The sequence below is a fragment of the Sparassis crispa genome (genome assembly GCF_003851025.1).
Source record: "Sparassis crispa DNA, contig_000000F, whole genome shotgun sequence".
Lineage (NCBI taxonomy): Eukaryota > Fungi > Basidiomycota > Agaricomycetes > Polyporales > Sparassidaceae > Sparassis > Sparassis crispa.
In genome coordinates, this window is record NW_020939747.1 from 3,287,555 (window position 1) to 3,306,436 (window position 18,882).

General features: G+C 48.0%; 6 protein-coding genes across 6 annotated transcripts; 1 reads left to right on the top strand and 5 right to left on the bottom strand.

The window, feature by feature from the left end:
* Window positions 1–310: 310 nt before the first annotated feature.
* Window positions 311–661, bottom strand: SCP_0112320 (hypothetical protein; the record flags this gene model as incomplete). The annotated part of the gene is made up of 1 exon (XM_027753459.1): window positions 311–661. One exon carries the CDS (start codon window positions 659–661, stop codon window positions 311–313), a length of 351 nt encoding a protein of 116 aa, XP_027609260.1.
* A 6,603-nt stretch (window positions 662–7,264) lies between these two features.
* On the bottom strand, window positions 7,265–8,235 carry SCP_0112330 (hypothetical protein; the record flags this gene model as incomplete). The annotated part of the gene is made up of 2 exons (XM_027753460.1): window positions 7,265–8,072; window positions 8,120–8,235. 2 exons carry the CDS (start codon window positions 8,233–8,235, stop codon window positions 7,265–7,267), a joined length of 924 nt encoding a protein of 307 aa, XP_027609261.1.
* Window positions 8,236–8,409: 174 nt separating this feature from the next.
* SCP_0112340 (hypothetical protein) lies at window positions 8,410–8,934 on the bottom strand (the record flags this gene model as incomplete). Its single annotated transcript, XM_027753461.1, has 1 exon — window positions 8,410–8,934. The coding sequence occupies one exon, from the start codon at window positions 8,932–8,934 to the stop codon at window positions 8,410–8,412; it is 525 nt and encodes a 174-aa protein (XP_027609262.1).
* Window positions 8,935–12,710: 3,776 nt separating this feature from the next.
* Window positions 12,711–13,178, bottom strand: SCP_0112350 (hypothetical protein; the record flags this gene model as incomplete). The annotated part of the gene is made up of 1 exon (XM_027753462.1): window positions 12,711–13,178. The coding sequence occupies one exon, from the start codon at window positions 13,176–13,178 to the stop codon at window positions 12,711–12,713; it is 468 nt and encodes a 155-aa protein (XP_027609263.1).
* A 103-nt stretch (window positions 13,179–13,281) lies between these two features.
* Window positions 13,282–13,991, bottom strand: SCP_0112360 (hypothetical protein; the record flags this gene model as incomplete). Its single annotated transcript, XM_027753463.1, has 3 exons — window positions 13,282–13,481; window positions 13,545–13,809; window positions 13,866–13,991. The coding sequence occupies 3 exons, from the start codon at window positions 13,989–13,991 to the stop codon at window positions 13,282–13,284; spliced, it is 591 nt and encodes a 196-aa protein (XP_027609264.1).
* Window positions 13,992–17,747: 3,756 nt separating this feature from the next.
* On the top strand, window positions 17,748–18,713 carry SCP_0112370 (hypothetical protein; the record flags this gene model as incomplete). Its single annotated transcript, XM_027753464.1, has 1 exon — window positions 17,748–18,713. The coding sequence occupies one exon, from the start codon at window positions 17,748–17,750 to the stop codon at window positions 18,711–18,713; it is 966 nt and encodes a 321-aa protein (XP_027609265.1).
* Window positions 18,714–18,882: the final 169 nt, after the last annotated feature.

Genomic DNA, 18,882 nt, shown 5'->3' on the forward strand with positions numbered 1-18,882 from the left:
GAGGAGTTCCCCTTAGCTTCAGATCACTAAGAAACTGCGTTTACTGTGATAGCGACTTCGAACTGCGATATACCCCCACACCTTTTAGTCATGTTACCTGAACTGAACTCCCATTTACCCTGACATTGTCATGAACTGGACTGCCAGTGGACCTCGGCCCATTGGTTTATGTAGAGAGCTGTCAGCGATGGGCCCATGGCGATGAAGGGAAGGCTGAAGTGATGGGCCCACCGCCATGGGGGTAGTTCTGAGCAATGGGCCCACCGCCATAGGAGTACTTCTGAGCTGTGGGCCCATCGCCATAATGCTATTATTTAGCGATGGGCCCACCACCATAGAGGCACTTCTGAGCAGTGGGCCCACCACCATAGGTGATGTTCTGAGCAGTGGGCCCACCACCATAGGGGTACTTCTGAGCAGTGGGCTCACTGTCATAGATGTTATTCTGAGCAGTGGGCCCACCGCCATAGGGGTACTTCTGAGCAGTGGGCCCACTGCCATAGGTGATGTTCTGAGCAGTGGGCCCACCGCCAAGAGTGTAAGATGAAGGATGGGCCCACTGCCAAAGGTCAGAGGGTTGGCCATCGCCAGAGCATGTTACTGCCAGCAATGGGCCCATTGCCAAAGTACCCTCAGTCAGGGCCTTACTGCAAGCACCCATGGCATAGGTCATCACCAGAACATGTTTCCGCCAGCAATCAGCCCACTGCCAAAGGCCAGAGAGTTGGCCATTGCCAGGGCATGTTTCTCCCAGCAATGGGCCCACCACCAGAGTAGTCAAAGGTCAGAGGGTTGGCCATCACCAAAGCATGTTGTCGCCATCAATGGGCCCACCGCTAGAGTATAATCAAGGAGCAGTGGGCCCATCGCCACGAGTGTAAGATGAAGAATGGGCCCACTGCCAAAGGTCAGAGTGTTGGCCATCATCACAGTATGTTTCTCTGAACAATGGGCCCACCGCCAAAGTATGATCAATGAGCAGTGGGCCCATCACCATGAGTGTAAGATGAAGAATGGGCTCACCACCAAAGGTCAGAGGGTTGGCCATCACCAGAGCATGTTATAGGCCCATAGCCAGAGTACAATAGCTGAGCAGTGGGCCCATCTCCAAGAGTATCAGATGAAAGATGGGCCTACTGTCACAGGCCAGGGGGTAGGCAATCACCAGGACATGTTTCTCCTAGCAATGCGCTCACTGCCAATGTACAATGAATGAGCAGTGGGCCCATCATCATGATGCTATTATTTACTGATGGGCTCACCGCCATAGGGGTACCTCTGAGCAGTGAGCTCACCGACATGGTGTTATTAGTCAGTGATTGGTTGACCATCATAATACTGGCAGTGCCTGGACTCAGCAAGACACCTAATTGCTAACCTGATACCACATCTCTGGTGGAGTTTTTACAACATGCAGTCCCGCCTGAAACTTATCGTAGCTGTCGTATAGAGTGCAGTGCTACCATTTTATGAGTTTCTGATATATGGTGAACCATGGCTTTACATTCTGGTGATGGCGAGACTCAATTTGCCAAAAAGTCGCCAACCTAGCTCTCCTTCTTTGGCAAAGTTTGTTAAACTTGGAGGACTGTCTGAAACTTGTAGAAGAGGATTTATAAAGTGCAGTACTGCTATTTTAGACTTCCTGCATATATGGAGAGCCATGGCTTTACATTCTTGTGATGGCGAGAGTCAACCAGTAAAAAACTCAGCAACCTGGCTCTCCTTTGGCGAAGTTTGTCAAATTTGAAGGTCTGTCTGAAACTTGGAGAAGAGGATTTATAAATACCATTTTATGAGTTCCTGATATATGGCGAGCCATGGTTTCACATTCTGGTGATGGTGAGACTCAACTAGTAAAAAAGTCGCCAACCTGGCTCTCCTTCTTTGGCAAAGTTTGTTAAACTTAGAGCACTGTCTGAGACTTGTAGAAGAGGATTTATAAAGTGCAGTGCCACCATTTTAGACTTCCTGGGTATATGGTGAGCCATGACTTTACATTCTGGTGATGGCGAGACTCAATTTGCCAAAAAATCGCCAACTTGGCTCTCCTTCTCTGGTGCAGTTTGTTAAACTTGGATGACATTATTATCATTTAATAAAGATAATCTTTTCGACTAATAAGCAGTAATTTAGATAAGAATTGTGTCTAATAAGCAAAGATAATCCTGAGATAATTTGAAGAATCATCTGAAAATTATCCGAAGATAATCTGAAAATTATCTACAAAATACAACTGAGAAATTGCCACCAGTCAGGATTGAACTCTCAACCTTATGATAAATCACATGACATATTTTCAACTCATGCTTTAGACCACTAGACCATTAGGCCTTGCAAGTAGTAAACCTTATGTATAATATGTAACCTTCTTTTTTGAAAGTGACTTAGTCAAATTCTGACTTTCAAAAGACAGCAAGTGGAGAACTCTAAAGTTGACTATAAACAAAGATGGTTTTAAAGCTTGTAGCATTTATATAATGTCTTGTAATCTCAGATGAGATTACAATAGTCTATAACAAGATGTAAGTATTCTTGCTCTAGTAGGTATGTTATAAATTATAAACATTTACTATCTATCTGTCAATACTGATTCACTGTCTAATAGACTTATATGAGCTATTGTAATAAAGAATTAACAGCCAGCTTCTTAGAATCTTAGCCTCCATTCTCTAGTTATATGTTAATTTGTTTGCTGAGAAACTAGAAAATTTTCAGCTAAACTGTATCAACAGCATGCTGTAATGACTCTTTAAGTTATTACATGAATGCTACAAGTTTTAAAACCATCTTTGTTTATAGTCAACTTTAGAGTTTTCCACTTACTGTCTTTTGAAAGTCAGAATTTGACTAAGTCACTTTCAAAAAGGAAGGTTACATATTATATATAAGGTTTACTACTTGCAAGGTCCAATGGTCTAGTGGCCTAAAGCATAAGTTGAAAATATGTCATGTGATTTACCATAAGGTTGAGAGTTCAATTCTGGCTGGTGGCAATTTCTCAGTTGTATTTTGTAGATAATTTTCAGATTATCTTCGGATAATTTTCAGATGATTCTTCAAATTATCTCAGGATTATCTTTGCTTATTAGACACAATTCTTATCTAAATTACTGCTTATTAGTCGAAAAGATTATCTTTAATAACTGACATCACTGTGGATGACTGTCTGAAACTTATAGCAGAGAATTTATAAAGTTAAATTCCATAATTTTATGAGTTCCTAGTATATAGTGAGCCATGGCTTTACATCCTGGTAATGGTGTGACTCAATTAGTAAAAAACTCCCCAACCTAGCTCTCCTTCTTTGGCAAAGTTTGTTAAACTTAGAGCACTGTCTGAAACTTGTGGAAGAGGATTTATAAAGTGAAGTGCCACCATTCTATGAGTTCCTGGTATATGGCGAGCCATGGCCTCACATTCTGATGAAGGTGAGACTCAACCAGTAAAAAACTCAGCAATCTGACTCTCCTTCTGTAGTAAAGTTTGTCAAACTTGGAGGACTGTCTGGGATTCATAGTAGTTGGTATATAAAGTAAAGCACCACCATCTCATGAGTTTCTGATAGACGTTGAGCCATGGCTTCACATCCTGACGATGGCTAGACTTAATCTGGTGATTCTCCACTAACCTGGTGGTCCTTCTCTGGTAAAGTTAATTCAACTTGAAGCACTTTCTGGAATTGATAACAGCTGTTGTATAAAGTGAAGGGCCACCATGTTATGAGTTCCTGATTGATGGCCAGCCATGGTTTCACACATAAAAATGCTAAACAACCAGCTGCTTCTGTAATGAAGTCTGTATGCAATGGAGTATTATCTGAAACTTATGGTCAAAGTTATATACTGTGGAGTATGAACTTCAACTTGGAGTAGCAATATCATATTGTAACTTAACAGCTATTAATTCTCAATAACAATTAAGTGTAATTCTTTGGAGAGAGCTACACTTAAGTTTATGAAGTGTGTTTTGCTTTTCATATAACTAAATGCCAGACATTTGTTAGAAAATGACAGATGTATCTTTTTCAAGACAACATGTAGTCAACTGTAATGTTAAGTGATTGGCAAGCTTTACTTCTCAAAAAACAGCAAAGTTCACTTCTGAAGAGTTAGCAATATTTCACTCTGAGCTCTATAGACTTCTTATAAGCGTGTCAAGAATCTATCTAGCTCTGATATAAGGTCTATGTAATCACCATCCTTTAATGTAGATAGAAAAATGTATTGAAGAAGAATCTCAAATTTATAGAAGAAAACACATATAGGAGCCATTATGTTCATGTAGATGTGTGTGCACTCGGAGACTAAAAAGGAAAGTGTGATTCCTTGACCAGTTCAGCAAGTCACGTGAAGTTCATTAAAGGTAGACAATATTGAATTCTTCACATAACACTAAGTGATTATAATCAAAACTAACCACAACATCATATTTTGCATATAAAGTGTTGTACTTTATTACACATAGTATCATGCAGAGAAATGGTAAGTTGTATGCTGAACTTCTCAAAGTGTTCACAGATCATTAGAATGGCTGTGTGTATCTTGCTAAACTTCAAGAAGTAATGCAAGGCTTCTAATTTAGAGCATACAACTGCTGTTGTAAGATTTAGTCACTCTTCCATATTATACATATATAAGATTATCACAGCCGGTTAGCATGCTAACTTGTGAGTATATTTATGATGATTAGATGTGACTCAAAACCAACTACAAAGTCATACAGCACTGGCATTGAACAGTAATGCAACTGCTGCTCTAAGTTTTGAAAGGCTTACATACTTCACTATATAATAAACAGCAGATTGTCAGCATTGAATCTCAGTGCATCCACACTTTGCCAACATGTACAAACACAGCCTGACATCAGCCAGAAGTCCATATAAAAGGACATCACAGTATATAGCTACTGCTACAACTTATAGTTAGTACTTTATATTATATGAAATTCATCAGTGTATGTGAAAAAAGAAGTATCAGATTGCCAGATACATTTTCCCTGTGGCTCACCATCTATAAGGAACTCACGAAATGCTGGCACCACTTGATATAACATTTACTTCAATTTTTAAACAGTGCTTTAAGTTAGACAACCTTTATCAGAGAACAAGTGCCAGATTGGTCATTCTTTTCCTGGTTAAGTCTAGCTATTATCAGGATATGAAGCTATAGCTCATCATTGATCAGGAACTCAGAAAGTGATGGCACTTCACATTATGAAATGTCTACTATAAATTTCAGACAGTGCTTCAAGTTTGACTAACTTCATCAGAGAAGAAGAGCCAGGTTAGCGATATGTTTATCGGTTGAGTCTAGCCATTATCAGGATATTAAGTAATAACTCCCATCTACAAGAAACTCAAACAATGACGGTGCTTCACTTCATACCGCAGCTACTATCAATCCCAGACAGTCCTCCAAGTTTGACAAACTTTACTACAGAAGGAGAGTCAGATTGCTGAGTTTTTTACTGGTTGAGTCTCACCTTCATCAGAATGTGAGGCCATGGCTCGCCATATACCAGGAACTCATAGAATGGTGGCACTTCACTTTATAAATCCCCTACTACAAGTATTAGACAGTCCTTCAAGTTTAACAAACTTCACCAAAGAAGGAGAGCCAGGTTGGCGAGTTTTTTACTAGTTGAGTCACACCATTACCAGGATGTAAAGCCATGGCTCGCCATATACTACGAACTCATAAAATGATGGAATTTAACTTTATAAATTCTCTGCTACAAGTTTCAGACAGTCCTCCAAGTTTAACAAACTTCACCAGAGAAGGAGAGCCAGGTTGGCGAGTTTTTCACTAGTTGAGTCACACCATCATCAGAATGTAAAGCCATGGCTCACCATATACTAGAAACTCATAAAATGATGGAATTTAACTTCATAAATCCTCTGCTACAAGTTTCAGACAGTCCTCCAAGTTTAACAAACTGCACCAGAGAAGGAGAGCCAGGTTGGCGAGGTTTTTACTAGTTGAGTCTCGCCATCACTAGAATATAAAGCCATGGTTCGCCATATATCAGGAACTCATAAAATGGTGGCACTGGACTCTATACGACAGCTACGATAAGTTTCAGGCAGGACTCCATGTTGTAAAAACTCCACCAGAGATGTAGTGTCAGGTGAGTGATTAGGTGTCTTGCTGAGTCCAGGCACTGCCAGCATTATAATGGTGAATCAATCACTGACTAATAACATCATGTCGGTGAGCCCACTGCTCAGAGGTACCCATTATGGTGGTGAGCCCATCACTAAATAATAGCATTATGGCGATGGGCCCCACTGCCCAGAAGTACTCCTATGGCGGTGGGCCCATTGCTAAATAATAGCATCATGGTGATGGGCCCACTGCTCAGAAGTACCCCTATGGTGGTGGGCCCACTGCTCAGAATAACACCCATCGCTCAGAACACTACCTATGAAGATGGGCTGATGGCTGTATAGTAGCCCCGAGGTGGTCGGCCGATGGCTCAGAACTTACCCCCTGGCAGTCAGCTGATCGCTCAGTACTACCACGGTGGTGGTGGGCCGATGGCTGTATAATAGCACCATGGTGGTGGGCCGATTGCTCAGAAATATACCTCTGGTGGTGGGCCCATTGCTCAGAACACTACCTATGGCAGTCGGCCGATGGCTGTATAATAGCCCCAGTGGCAGTGGGCCGATCACTCAGAAATATACCTATGGTGGTGGGCCCATCGCTCAGAACACTACCTATGATGGTGGGCCCATCGCTCAAAAATACATCTATGGCAGTGGGCCAATCGCTCAGAACTATCACCGTGGCAGTGGGCCCATGCCTATATAATAGCAGCACCATGGCAGTGGGCCGATTGCTCAGAAATACTCCTATGGCGGTGGGCCGATCGCTCCAGCATTCCCTTTCTCGCCATGAGCTGATCGCTTACAACTCCTTACACAGACTGATGGGCCGACGTCCACTGGCTGTCCAGTTCATGACAATGTCAGGGTAAATGGGAGTCCAGTTCACAAACATGACTGAATGGGCTGAGTCAAGCCAACCGCCAAGGGCCCCGCGACCAAGAAGGCAGCCGCCAAAGTGACATGCAAGGTTGGCGGCAGTGGTGGTGTTCGAGGTGCTCGGCGCTAAGTCTTTACAAGTAGTGCTGTTGTAGCACCGATATCGCAAAGGTAGTTCATACAATGCGGTCATCCTCACATGGAACATGTTATAGTAGTCTTAAGTATAGTTGATCCTGAGCTACTTTGTAAAATACATAGTGGCGCGCTGCCATCCTAAGTTGCTGATGATGGTGAAGGCATGCTGGCAGAATCGACTTTGTCTCTGAAGGCATCCAGCGACTTGGACACCAGCTTGGTCTCTTTCTTGGCGGTCGCCATCTCCTTGTTGAGCCTCACCTCCAACTCATTCAGGTCCTTCATCACCTGCCTCACCTGCTCGTCCATCTTTGCAGACTGCTTCGCCTGGAACTCCATCGAGTTGTGCAGGGCCGTCAACTCTCCCTGCATCCAGTTCCACTCATCGCCGCTCAGTCTGTTCATGGAATCTTGCTCCAGCTGGTTGATCTTCGCCTTCAGCCCTGGCAAAAAGGCTGAGTTTGCCAGTGCATCGTCCACCCTCTTAGTCAGTCCATCCTGGAACTTCTTCACCTTGGCGGTCACCTGGGCGGTGTTATGTGCCGTCATCAGTTGTGGCAAAAAGGTCAAGTTGGCAATTGCCTTCTCCACCCTCTCCATCGGGCCGCTTTGGAAATCCTCAATGATGGCAGCATGACGCACCGCCACTGCCTTCTCGATGACGATCTGCAGGTGCTCATCCACTCGCTCATCGATGTGTTGGTCCACAGCGCCTGAGGTGGCCTCCATTCGCTCCAGCATAACCTTGAAGCGGTCTATCAAAGAGGTCAGCACCTGCATGTGCTGTTGGAACTCCTGCTCCACGCTCGCCTTGTGCGCCTGAAATTCACTCCATAGGTCGACGAGGCTGTCGGATGTATCTCTCCTGTGCTTGCTGCTACTTGGCTCATTGTCCGATTCTGTGGCAGGGGTGTTAGACCTCGCGAGCGAGATCAGATAGGTGGAGCTGGGTCAACCAAGTGAGCAGTCATGTTAGTGTTGCGGTCCCGCAACTGGTCATGAAAGTCATGAAGGAGTCTTAAGGCGGGGCATGGCGCTTGAGGGCGAAGGACCGGGGCCCTTCCCAGGGAGAGAAGAGCAGGGTGCGTGTGGTCAGAGAGACTGGGCATGATGAGCGGAAGGACCGCTCATTATCCTTGAGCCAGTGAGGATCGAGGGTGACACGGGCTGCAGTGAGCAGTGCCGGGGTTCGTCGAGAGAGTGCGAAGCACAAGGTTGAAGTTAGAGAAGTCTGACCCCTATTTACAGTAACTGTGGCGTAAATACATGCAAGTAAGTAAAGATTATAGACGAGGCTCGAATACATAAGGCTCGCGATTCCCACGGTAAGTAGCTTTGAAGGTTCTTACTATGACGGCTAGGATGCCCATCCGTGCATCCGTAACAGAGCCCCCCATCGCTAGCCTGATGTGATTGTGCTCCTCCGGCAGCAGGGACCACTGCAGGATAAGTCGTCTGAGTCCGCGCCAGTGTTGCAGTTGCAGGATGTCATCTTCACTGTCTAGATAGCCACACTCCTGGGAAGAAGGGAAGGTGGACAACCTGAAGCCCCAGACCCACTGATACCGGTCTCGTGTGGCAGCCCACACCTCAGCAAGGTCTTGAGTGGTGGCCGTGCATACGTTGGTGTCGAGATTAAATGCTAGCCGTTCCACGTCGTAGCGAAAGAGGAAGGTATTGAGCTCCCATTTGAAACTGCGGGCATCTGTATCCGTAAGGGGGTCCTGACGAATGTCTGCCAGCTCTGCTACAGTGGGCATGGCTCCCGCAGTGCTGTCGAAAATCTGCGGTACATGCGCAGTGTCCATTGAGGACCCCATTCAGCAAAAATCTCCCTGAATCTGGACAAGCTGACCAGTGACGCGTGCCCAGATTCTCCACAAGCCAACGTGGGCCGATGAGACCCTCATATGCCCATTGCTTGGATGGGCCATCTGTGCTGTACGTCTTTACCTCTGGTCGGCCCATTTATTGACTCTGTTTGCACATACACAAGAAGGTTGGATGGGCCCAGGCAGCATCATTAGAAAACTTTCAGTTCAGCCCACTCAGAGGCCTGCAGAAGTAAGGCCTCAGATCTTCTACTTGGCCGACAGTTGATACAGGCATACATGCCTGTAGGCAAAGTTGCACATCGACATACTTGACTCGGCCCATGGACAAGGCAAATGATCGAGTGTTCTTGTGTCGGCCAATCCTTGGCTGTATTCAGTACTTTACTCTGGGCCCACCGTCAAGCGTGTACATTGAGTTTTCATGTCGGCCGATCCTTGGCTGTGTCTTATACTTTACACATGGCTGTAGCATTCTGTACCTATGATTTTCATGTCAGCCCATCCCTGGCTGTATTCGATAGATTAAACTCGCTTTGATGCATTAGACTTGGCCCACCGTTAGGCGTGTACCTCGAGTTTTTGTGTCAGCTGATCCTTGGCTGTATTTGATAGACTCGGCCCACCATCAGGCGTGTACCTAGAGCTCTCCTGTCGGCCCATGTATGACTGTATCTCACATTCTAGACTCGGCCGCCGAGTCGGCGTAGCATTCCATACCCAAGATGTTCATGCCGGCCCATCCCTGGCTGTATTCGACACATTAGACTCGGCCCACCATTAAGCATGTACGTTGAGTTTTCATGTCGGCCGATCCTTGGCTGTATTCAGTACTTTACTCTCAGCCCACCATCAAGTGGTCGGCAAATCAGTGTACCTGGTGTTCTCATGTCCGCCCACCCTCTGTGCACCAATGACACAAATGCTTGAAGAGGTCAACCCTGGTCTTTAGCATGAGGCCATGCCAGGTGGAACTTCCTCATCTGCTGTGTTCCTCGAGCAACGTTCTTGAGTCTCGGTTGGTTCAGAGTACTCCGGCATAGTACCATGGTTCCACTGTCCTGAACTCCATGCTGCATGCATGCTACGTATGACAAGACACAGGGCACAGTACTTTTTTCAACAAAGTTCCACTGTGGCCGACGCAGTGAAATTCTGGGCCACTATTTGATAGCAGAAAAATGGCAAGGCTTGCTGAAATGGCCTAATACTATCAGTGACCTGGATATGCCACCATTGGATGTCAGGAATTTTTCTGGCATTTGGTGCACTCCATCAAGTGCCTGAAAGTTTCGTAGATGTTTTCGAACCTAAAACATTGTAAAAGTTTCAGGATTAAATGGGGCCAAGTCAACTCCTAGTAAAGTAGGGATTGCAGGACGGTGGCATTATTTCATCAGCGGCCAGATCAGTACAAGGTCAGGATTACTGGCTGTGGCATTCCCAGCTACAGCCCTCACAACAAGCCAGGCTAATTGGTCTGACAATCAGTCCATTTCGCCCAGGTCGCACTTCAGCACATCTCCAAATTGTTGGACACATCTCAGAAAAATCCGAAAGAATAGTCTGCAGGTGTGTTATGTCCGAGATAAAAATCCACTAAGATGCCACACACAACATTCGGTAACCACAGCATGCGGTAGGAACAGAATATTATGGCACCTCAGGTCTCAGGCCTGCAATTCGTGATGCGCTATCAGTTCACATGAACGGTCTGGTGACGTCCGGTACTTCAGGTGTAGCATTGTGCATGTACACCACGATACTCACCTGCAAAGTCTGAATGACGCGGCTGAAGTCCCAAAGGCTTGCCATGTGTTGTGGGGCTGCATGTGTTGCATCCACTATCTTACACCCAGTTAATGATATCGGCCATGACATCAACCATCTATCATGCCGGAGCATGAGGCTGTACCAAATTCTTTCATGTCAGCCCAACCGTGGCTGTATGCCCAGCCCACCATCAAGGTGTCGCCATATTGCGACCTCGGCCACCCATGAATGAGGGACCAAATTGTGTCGACTAGTGCAATCTCTCAAGTTACCCTGTATTACCAGCTTCATTTGTCGCCCAAACCCTAGCACCTCAATTTGAATGGCATAAATCTGGGTCTGAAGGATTCTTTACAGGCTTTTTGTTCATATTTCGTGCCCTCAGCCTCGATCGCTCTACTGACAGTGGAGTTGCTTGTCCGGGGGCGCTCTCAACGGACACCACCTTGTAAAGATATCTAACACAGTGTTCATAAAGAATGAGATACTTCACTGAACAACCACAGTTGTGTCACTTTTCACACAGCGAAACCAACACGGGAGAGCCAACATCTTCTAATTGTTGTGTAAATCACGAAAACTGCTCACCAACAAGTCATAAATTCCATCCACAACACCCGTGCTGCAGCCTGGAGCCAAGCCCTACAGTTACGAGCTCAGTTGACAACCTATGGCACAGCAAATAACTCAGCTATGCCCGGGCTAGTCAGATATTTCAGGCGACCCATGCTTATGGGCCCAGTCAAAGACCACTGCAGATTGCTATGCCTGTGGGCCCAGTTGAAGAACAGGGACATCCCAGAATCTCATGGGCCCAGTCAATGAACTCAGCGATGGTGCGCAATGGGCCTATGGGAAAAACCTCTAGTACTAGGAGGCTATCAGCCTATTCCAGAATCTGCAGTATGGGATCTCGATCGGCCGAAATAGGCTTGTCCAGAATCTGGGCACGCGTCACCAATCTGTTGGTCCAGATTCTGGTGGGTTCTTAGCTGTTCTTTGCTGAACGGTGTGCATTGAGGCGGTGACGTTGTCAACAGGGAGTGCACTGCTTCCGGTTTCCTGTAGCACCATCCGATAGCGTGCTCGTCATGTTCCCTTACGTTCAGTTTAAGTAGGTGTGGGGGTGAGATGGGAAGCTGGTTGAGATGGGGGAATTTGGGGGCCAGCCCGTGGGTAGTTTCTCATTTGAAACGCGCTGGGATGAGCATCACGTTGGTCTCAAACTCACTGTCAAGAAACTTCGTGGCCTCCGCCAGTGACACAAAGGAGATGCGGGACTGCATGGTATGCTCGTGAGCAGTGGACCATGTGCGGGGTGCCGCAGCTGGGTCTGGCAAGAGTAGGTCCAGAACGCATGCTCCTCGAATGGCTGGCATGGAGGAGCTGGTGCATGGAGACGGTGTTGGTAGCAATTGTGCTGGAGGACAAGACAGCTGTCCAAGTGTCAGACAATCCAGGAGAGGAAGCTTACTTGGGAGAGAGGGAGCGGGGTGAGTGGTGCTGTGCATTGAGAGCTGATCGAGCAGGGGCACTTTGTCGCGCGGTGCGAATCTGTGTCTGGGCGGGGGTTCAGTCAGTCGGCTTTCTAGGTTGGACTCCGGTGGGGAATTAAAGCCCGAGGCTAGCCCGCACGGTGGTCGTGCAGGGCTGTGTCACCTTCGCCCTGGCGGGGAGTACTGATCCAGTCTGGGGAATGCTGAGGGAGAGTGGCGAGGAGGAGAGTAGTCACGTTGTCATCCAGGGGATACTCGGGGATTGCATTGTCCATATGGGAAGCTCCCACACCTGTCCCTGAAATGGCTCCTGGTTGTGGGTGACCTCCTGCTGTGCGAGCGATGTCGATTCGAGTATACGGCCTGGTAATGGGAGTGAGAGTGGCTTCTCGATGGCCATTGACTGCCAGGCGGGGAACTCAAGCGTCGGTGGCCTCGGGTGCTCAGGCATGCAGGCAGTGTTCGCCGGTGAGGAGGGGACCTTCACTGTGGGGACCTAGCACATACTGGCCGATGGACAGGGGAGCACCTGATGGGAGTGCGTGGCTGAGATGCGGGCCATGGGGCAGGAGCGAGGTGATCTTGAGACCTCCCTCTGTGTAGCGTGAGGGTTGTCATCCTTGCGACGGGAGATGAGGGTTCCACGTGTGGCAGTGCGAGTTCCAGTTGTGGTATAGTGTAAGCATCGAAAAGATCTCCGTACTCTTTGTCGTCATCCAGGAGGAGCTGCAGCTCCTTCCACGCGCGTTTTGACAGGGGCTTAACATACAGTGGGTCATTCGTGGGTAAGTCCAGTGACAACAAAGGGTTCTGGGCTTGCTGGCACATGAGCGATGCTCCGGTGGACAGAGGTTTGAGTGAAGTGATGAACCAGCATGGGCACCCGCAGAACACGAGCCATTTGTGAGTCTCTAAGTCATCCTCATCGAGCCAACAGCTGATGATGGCCATAAGTGGAAGCGGTGAAGGGACGCAGAGCGCGCTGAGGTGGGAATCACATCCGGGAAGCGGTCTCACATTTTGGAGATACTACAGGGTGCTACACAACTGACCCCTAGTCCGACATCAGTTGGAAGCTGGTTATCGGAGGAGGGAACGCTACGAGCCTGAACGCTACTTCCAATTCCTCGACTGTGATCTGCAACCGTCTCAAAGTACCATCCGCCAGCTCGCATCTACCAGTGATTCCACGCATGACATCGTACAGTTCGTGGGCCATGTTGCGCAATGTCTCAACCCGAAGGTGCAAGGTTCCTGATGGCGATAAAAAGCTGAGGAACACGACTCCAGGAAAATAGGGACAGGACAACCGTGCACCAATGTCAGGGAGACCATCCGGCAGGTGGCCTAAACCAAAGTCCTCGCGGACAGCAGGGTCGTCATACAGAACGCGGGCAGTCAAACCATGAGGAATGACCGCAGGAAGGTGATCCGCAATTCGGGGTATCATCCGATGACCACCTTCTACAGTGCGAGCTGGTGCCAGGTGTATTTCCACCTGGGCCAGGACAGGGATATCGCGCGGAAGGGGTAGGATGATCCCCACGCTGGCCGCTTCAGACTGGGCTTGGACCATAAGGACCTCAGGGACATGTGAGGGTCAGACAGCAAAGGATCATATGCTCGTGGGGGCCTCACCAGCAGGACGTGCATCCGGACTGCCCATGCTTTCCACAGGATCGGGTCGAAGGGCTCGGTAAAGATCTCAATGCAAAGAAGAGCTTCTGCGAGGGTGTATTTGCGAAGGATGATGCTGGCGTCCATGGATGGGAGATTGAGTTTAGGATGGGAGATGCCTCCAAGATGGACGGGTCCTTATTAGGCGCTCGGGCGGGTTCGGTGACGGAAGGTCCCTCGGAATGAGTAGGAGCGTGAGGGGACGGGATTGCGAGATATGGCGTGATGGGCAGTGATTCAGCGGAGCAATTGTTAAGCAGATGCGGGCAGTATCGGAAGGGCAGGAAAGGTCAGGACTAGTTAAGTATGATGGCAGGGAAAAAGGGGAGGGGGAGAACCCACAGTCCCAGAAGGTACGCTTGCGAAAAGACTCATTTTTCATTCCCATCCCATCCAGTTAGTGCGTCTTTGGGCAGTCTTGCGTTTTGTGCGTTTTCTGGGCAGTCTTGCATTTCTGCGTTTTAGCGTTCTCCTTAGGGCAGTGCGATTTTAGTCCGACGCGTTGTCCAGCGATCATTGCAACTACAGAGATTTTCCTAGCTACGCTTTCGGGCCACCCACCTCATACCTCTGGAATAGACTCTTCTCCCTCATTGCATCTTAGACCCCATGCGGACTTGATTCCGCTCGTACTCCTCCTTTCCGGCTTGCGACGGAACATCAATCACGTCAGCGGGTCAGCGAAAAATGCAGACTGGAAGGAGGAATGCAGGTGCGATGCGAAAATGTAAGCTCGCATATCCAGGAGGGCCCGTTGTACTAGCCCTACCGCCGACCACGTACGTTCCAGTGTGAATTCGGAGAAGGCGAGGTCTCCTATTGCAGCGATGACTTGGATGGATTCGAACTCCGGGAGGAGCACATCGGGCAGGATGGGTTCACAGTTGGAGAATGCGAGCTTCTCCAATTGATAGAGGCTATTCAGCAGAAGCCAAAACCCGTCATGCAGGCAGCCCTTGCCTGATTGCAGTGCAAAGGTACAGAATGTCTGTAGGGCCTTCGGAGAGTTGCACTAGGGGAGGGCGTACACGGGATCGAGTGTTCCGTCTGTCGATGGAATTTTGTGGATGAAGAGATGGTGAGGCAGGTCAGGCGACCACCACTGCAGCTGTAGAGTCCAGTCCAGTTCTCCCAGCCGTCCATCCGCATAGGATCGGTCAAGGTCACCTGCTCATGGCGGCAGCATGGGCACAAAGCCACAATTTGAAGAGACCGTGTAGCGACCGTCAGGCAGGATGATATAGGATCTGATGTGCCGATGCCCATTGAAGTTGCTCTATGCGAAGTCGCTGGCAGATGTACGGATTGGCAGGGTGGAGAAGTTGCACAGGAGGGTGTGATGCTCTCTCATTGAAGGGGGCAGTGAGGACGCAGCGACCATAGGATCCGGTGGAGGAGGTTAGCATGGTGGTTGCACTCGGAGACTCCATGGCACGGCGGTTGCTTCAGTGCGTCTACGGCGCGATGGTCACGCACGAAGTGGTTCCCTGTTCTGATGGTGAGTTAGTGAGAAGGGAAAAAGGGAGGCTGTGCCAGCGCGGCATGGGGAGATTACATAGTATACAAATAGAAGATAAAAAGGGAAATTTCAAAGACAAGCTATCTACAAAGGTCAGACTGTCAATAGAATTATAGATTTAATTGTCAGGGCCCGACGCTGAGCGTTTGAACTCCACTAAAATTTCGTGAGCATTGCGGAGGTCATGTGTGGTCTGCTGTGGCCCATACCCTTTCCACCTGATGAGGTATTCGATGATGTTGCATTTCCGTTGGTTGCGCCTCCAAGCCACTATTCTTTCCACTTCATACTCTTGGGCGGCGAATAGGTCAGAACAGCGTGGGTCTGGTACAATGGGATGGGCGATGTCTCCAAATAACTCGGGGTCAGATGGAGTATACTTGCGTAGGTGCTGAATGTTGATGGCCGGATTCATGGGATAAGTATCTGGTATAGCCAGTCAGTAGACCAGAGGATTGACTTTCTCTTGTACTATGAACAGCCTGACCATACGCTGAACCAACTTCTTGCCCGTACCTTGAATGTCCACCAGCTCTAGGCTGTGAGGGTTTACTAGCACCAGTGATCTGACTTCAAATTCTTCCTCCCGGTGTGACTTATTATACTGATGGGCCACTCTTTCCTGAGCCATCATGATTGCATCACGTGCTTGGCAGCGGTGTAGTTCAAGCCCGGAGACAAAGTCCTCAGCTTGTTCGTGGAAGAGTTGCGAGTGCAGTTCGTGATTATCGTGGTTACCGATGAAGTCGGTAGCTCCTCGAGGTTCGAACCCGTATAGCAAGAAGTAGGGAGAGTAGCCCGTGGAGGAGTGAATTGAGGAGTTGTAAGCATGGGCGAGAGTGGGTAGCCATCTAGCCCAGTCGTGCCTATTGGAGTGCGTATATGCTCGTAGCATGGTCTCGAGATTCTGATTTACAATCTCAGTTTGACCATCGTGCTGAGGATGATGCGATGACGACAGACACAGATTGTTACAATGCTCCTCACTTGTGGCGCGTCTTTTCCTTTTTCTTTTCTTTGTTCCCTTTACGTTACCAGACCACGTGATCCAACACGCGACTCATCGGAGCGCAACCTCTGATTCTTTATCCAGATGTCCAGAACTCCTAGTCTAGGGTTACACCGGATCCAACTCCGGACCTTCTTCTTATCGCACATGCAAGACGTGCATGTATGCCTCATCTTTACCTCGTTCTGATACACGACTCGTTATCCCCATTAGTACTGATTATCTCTCACGACCTTACTCAGCTTTCTCATACATATTACTTCCTCGCTGTTACCTTGCTCAGATATTGTTTCACCTTATCTAGCCAATGAACAATCTCGCATTACTGCGTAGTACTGCAGATACCTTTTGTATAAGTAGACGACCTTGTCGAGCTGGATCCCCATCTCGACCTGGTTACCATTAAACCAGCTTTTCACTTGCCTTTGACTGAGATCGACCGTTAGTAGCAGACAGCTACTACGAGTCATAAGAACGAACTCTGATCGACCTTCAGTGCGAGGACATCGCCAGAAGTGTCACTTGAACGGACTTGTGTCTTAGACTAAGACCTTGTCTCATGACGACTCGACTAGCCGCTCGTGTTTCGCTGCCGCGTAACATTAGGTCGAGATCTTATTACTCTCTGTGACTTCCTAGAGTCTAACAACGAACTACCGACCAGACCGAACCTTAAAGACTGAACGATACACCCGATTTGATTGCTAAAGCACCATTTGAGATTACTCTGTAATCGAGGTAGCTGAAGGGATAGACTGATCACTCATCTTCGGAGAGGGGTCTGTCCGAGAGACCAATAGGCCGAGGAGGCTGAGGTAATCACTCGAGCAATCAGCAAATAGGTGTATCAGTTTGAAGACAGAAGACACTCTACGGGCTTGTTAGCCGACGATGAACGAACCCACTTAGTTAAGGACGGTGTGCAGTCTACGTGTAGACGTAGGTCACACAGGAGAATTTATCCACGCTGGATTTGAACTTTATCAACCTGACTGCTCTTCCCAAGCAATACATCGATCTCCTCCCATCTCAGGCAGAGTGGGACGCACAGAGGAACGTACACGTTTTAAACGGACGACCTTTACTCATCAGACCAGATCAACGCATTGATCACCCAAGTGGTGACTACGAAGCAGGCCTACCCCATAACGTTGGAGGGCTTGTACTATCACACATCGCAGACAGCGGCATACCTATCTCTTATCCAGGAGAAAGACCAGACGCCCCTTGGAACCTCCCTGTCCAGGATCCCGTACCCCAACCGATTCTTGCACCAATCATATCTGATTACGTACCACCGATGGCTACAGTTAACATGGATGAAGGACGTCACCATGTCAGCCAGAAGGAACTTGGTTTTAGAAAACCCGAGATCTTCAACGGTTCAGACCGTTCGAAGCTTAGGGAATTCATAAACCAATGCAAGAATTACATGGCCGGAAATAGCCATGTCTACCAGGAGGACAATCAGAAGATCGCATTTGTGCTATCGCACATGCAAGGAGGAACAGCAGGATCATGGGCACAGAGCTTCATAGAAACGGAACTCACCAATGACGACTTCCTTTCTTATGGGAGTTGGAGAGACTTCATTGCGAGTGTGAACAAAGCATTTGGCGATGAAAATATTGAAGAAACCGCTCATACCTTGCTGCGTAACATCAAGCAACGAACTCGTACTGCGGACGACTACATTGCCGAATTCCGATCGATTGAATCCAAGGCAAAATTAGAAGATGCCGGAAATATCGAGTATTTCAAGTGGGGACTTAACGACTCACTCCGACAAAGGATATATGGGATGGAAAGCATGCCCAAGACACTTGACAAGTGGTATGAATACGCCTCGCAGTTTGATAACCAATGGAGATCTGCTCAGATCTTCAAGCGAGGAGCCACTACGACGACGCGAGGAAAGGCCCGATCGGTCCATCGCCCCTACTACTCGGCTTCTGCAAAGGATCCAAACGCGATGGATGTTGATCGTGTCAATATCTCACGCTTATCCCCGGACGAGCGACAGAAGAGAATAAAAGAAGGATTATGTTTCCTATGCGGAAAGAAGGGCCATATAGCCAACGACAGACAATTTCACCCCCAGTCTGGAAGTTTCACCCGTGCTAGAACGATACAGCCCGGGTTGGACACAGACACGATCACATGGATCAAGAAGATGCGAGAAGACCTCGCACAGAAGAAGGAGACATCGAAGGAAGAAACCAGAGAGGAACAGATCGCCTATGTGCGAAACGTCTTCAACGACATGACTGATGAAGAATGAACCCAATCGGGTTTTTGAGACGACGGCCACTAGTAATGCATGGACCGTCGCATCTTACCGTATCTCCCCTCGTTATTTGTAACACTAGCGGAAATTCAATCACTGTGAATATTTCGTTGGGAGAGAAGGAAGACGTTACAACAGAAGCCTTGATCGATTCCGGTGCAGC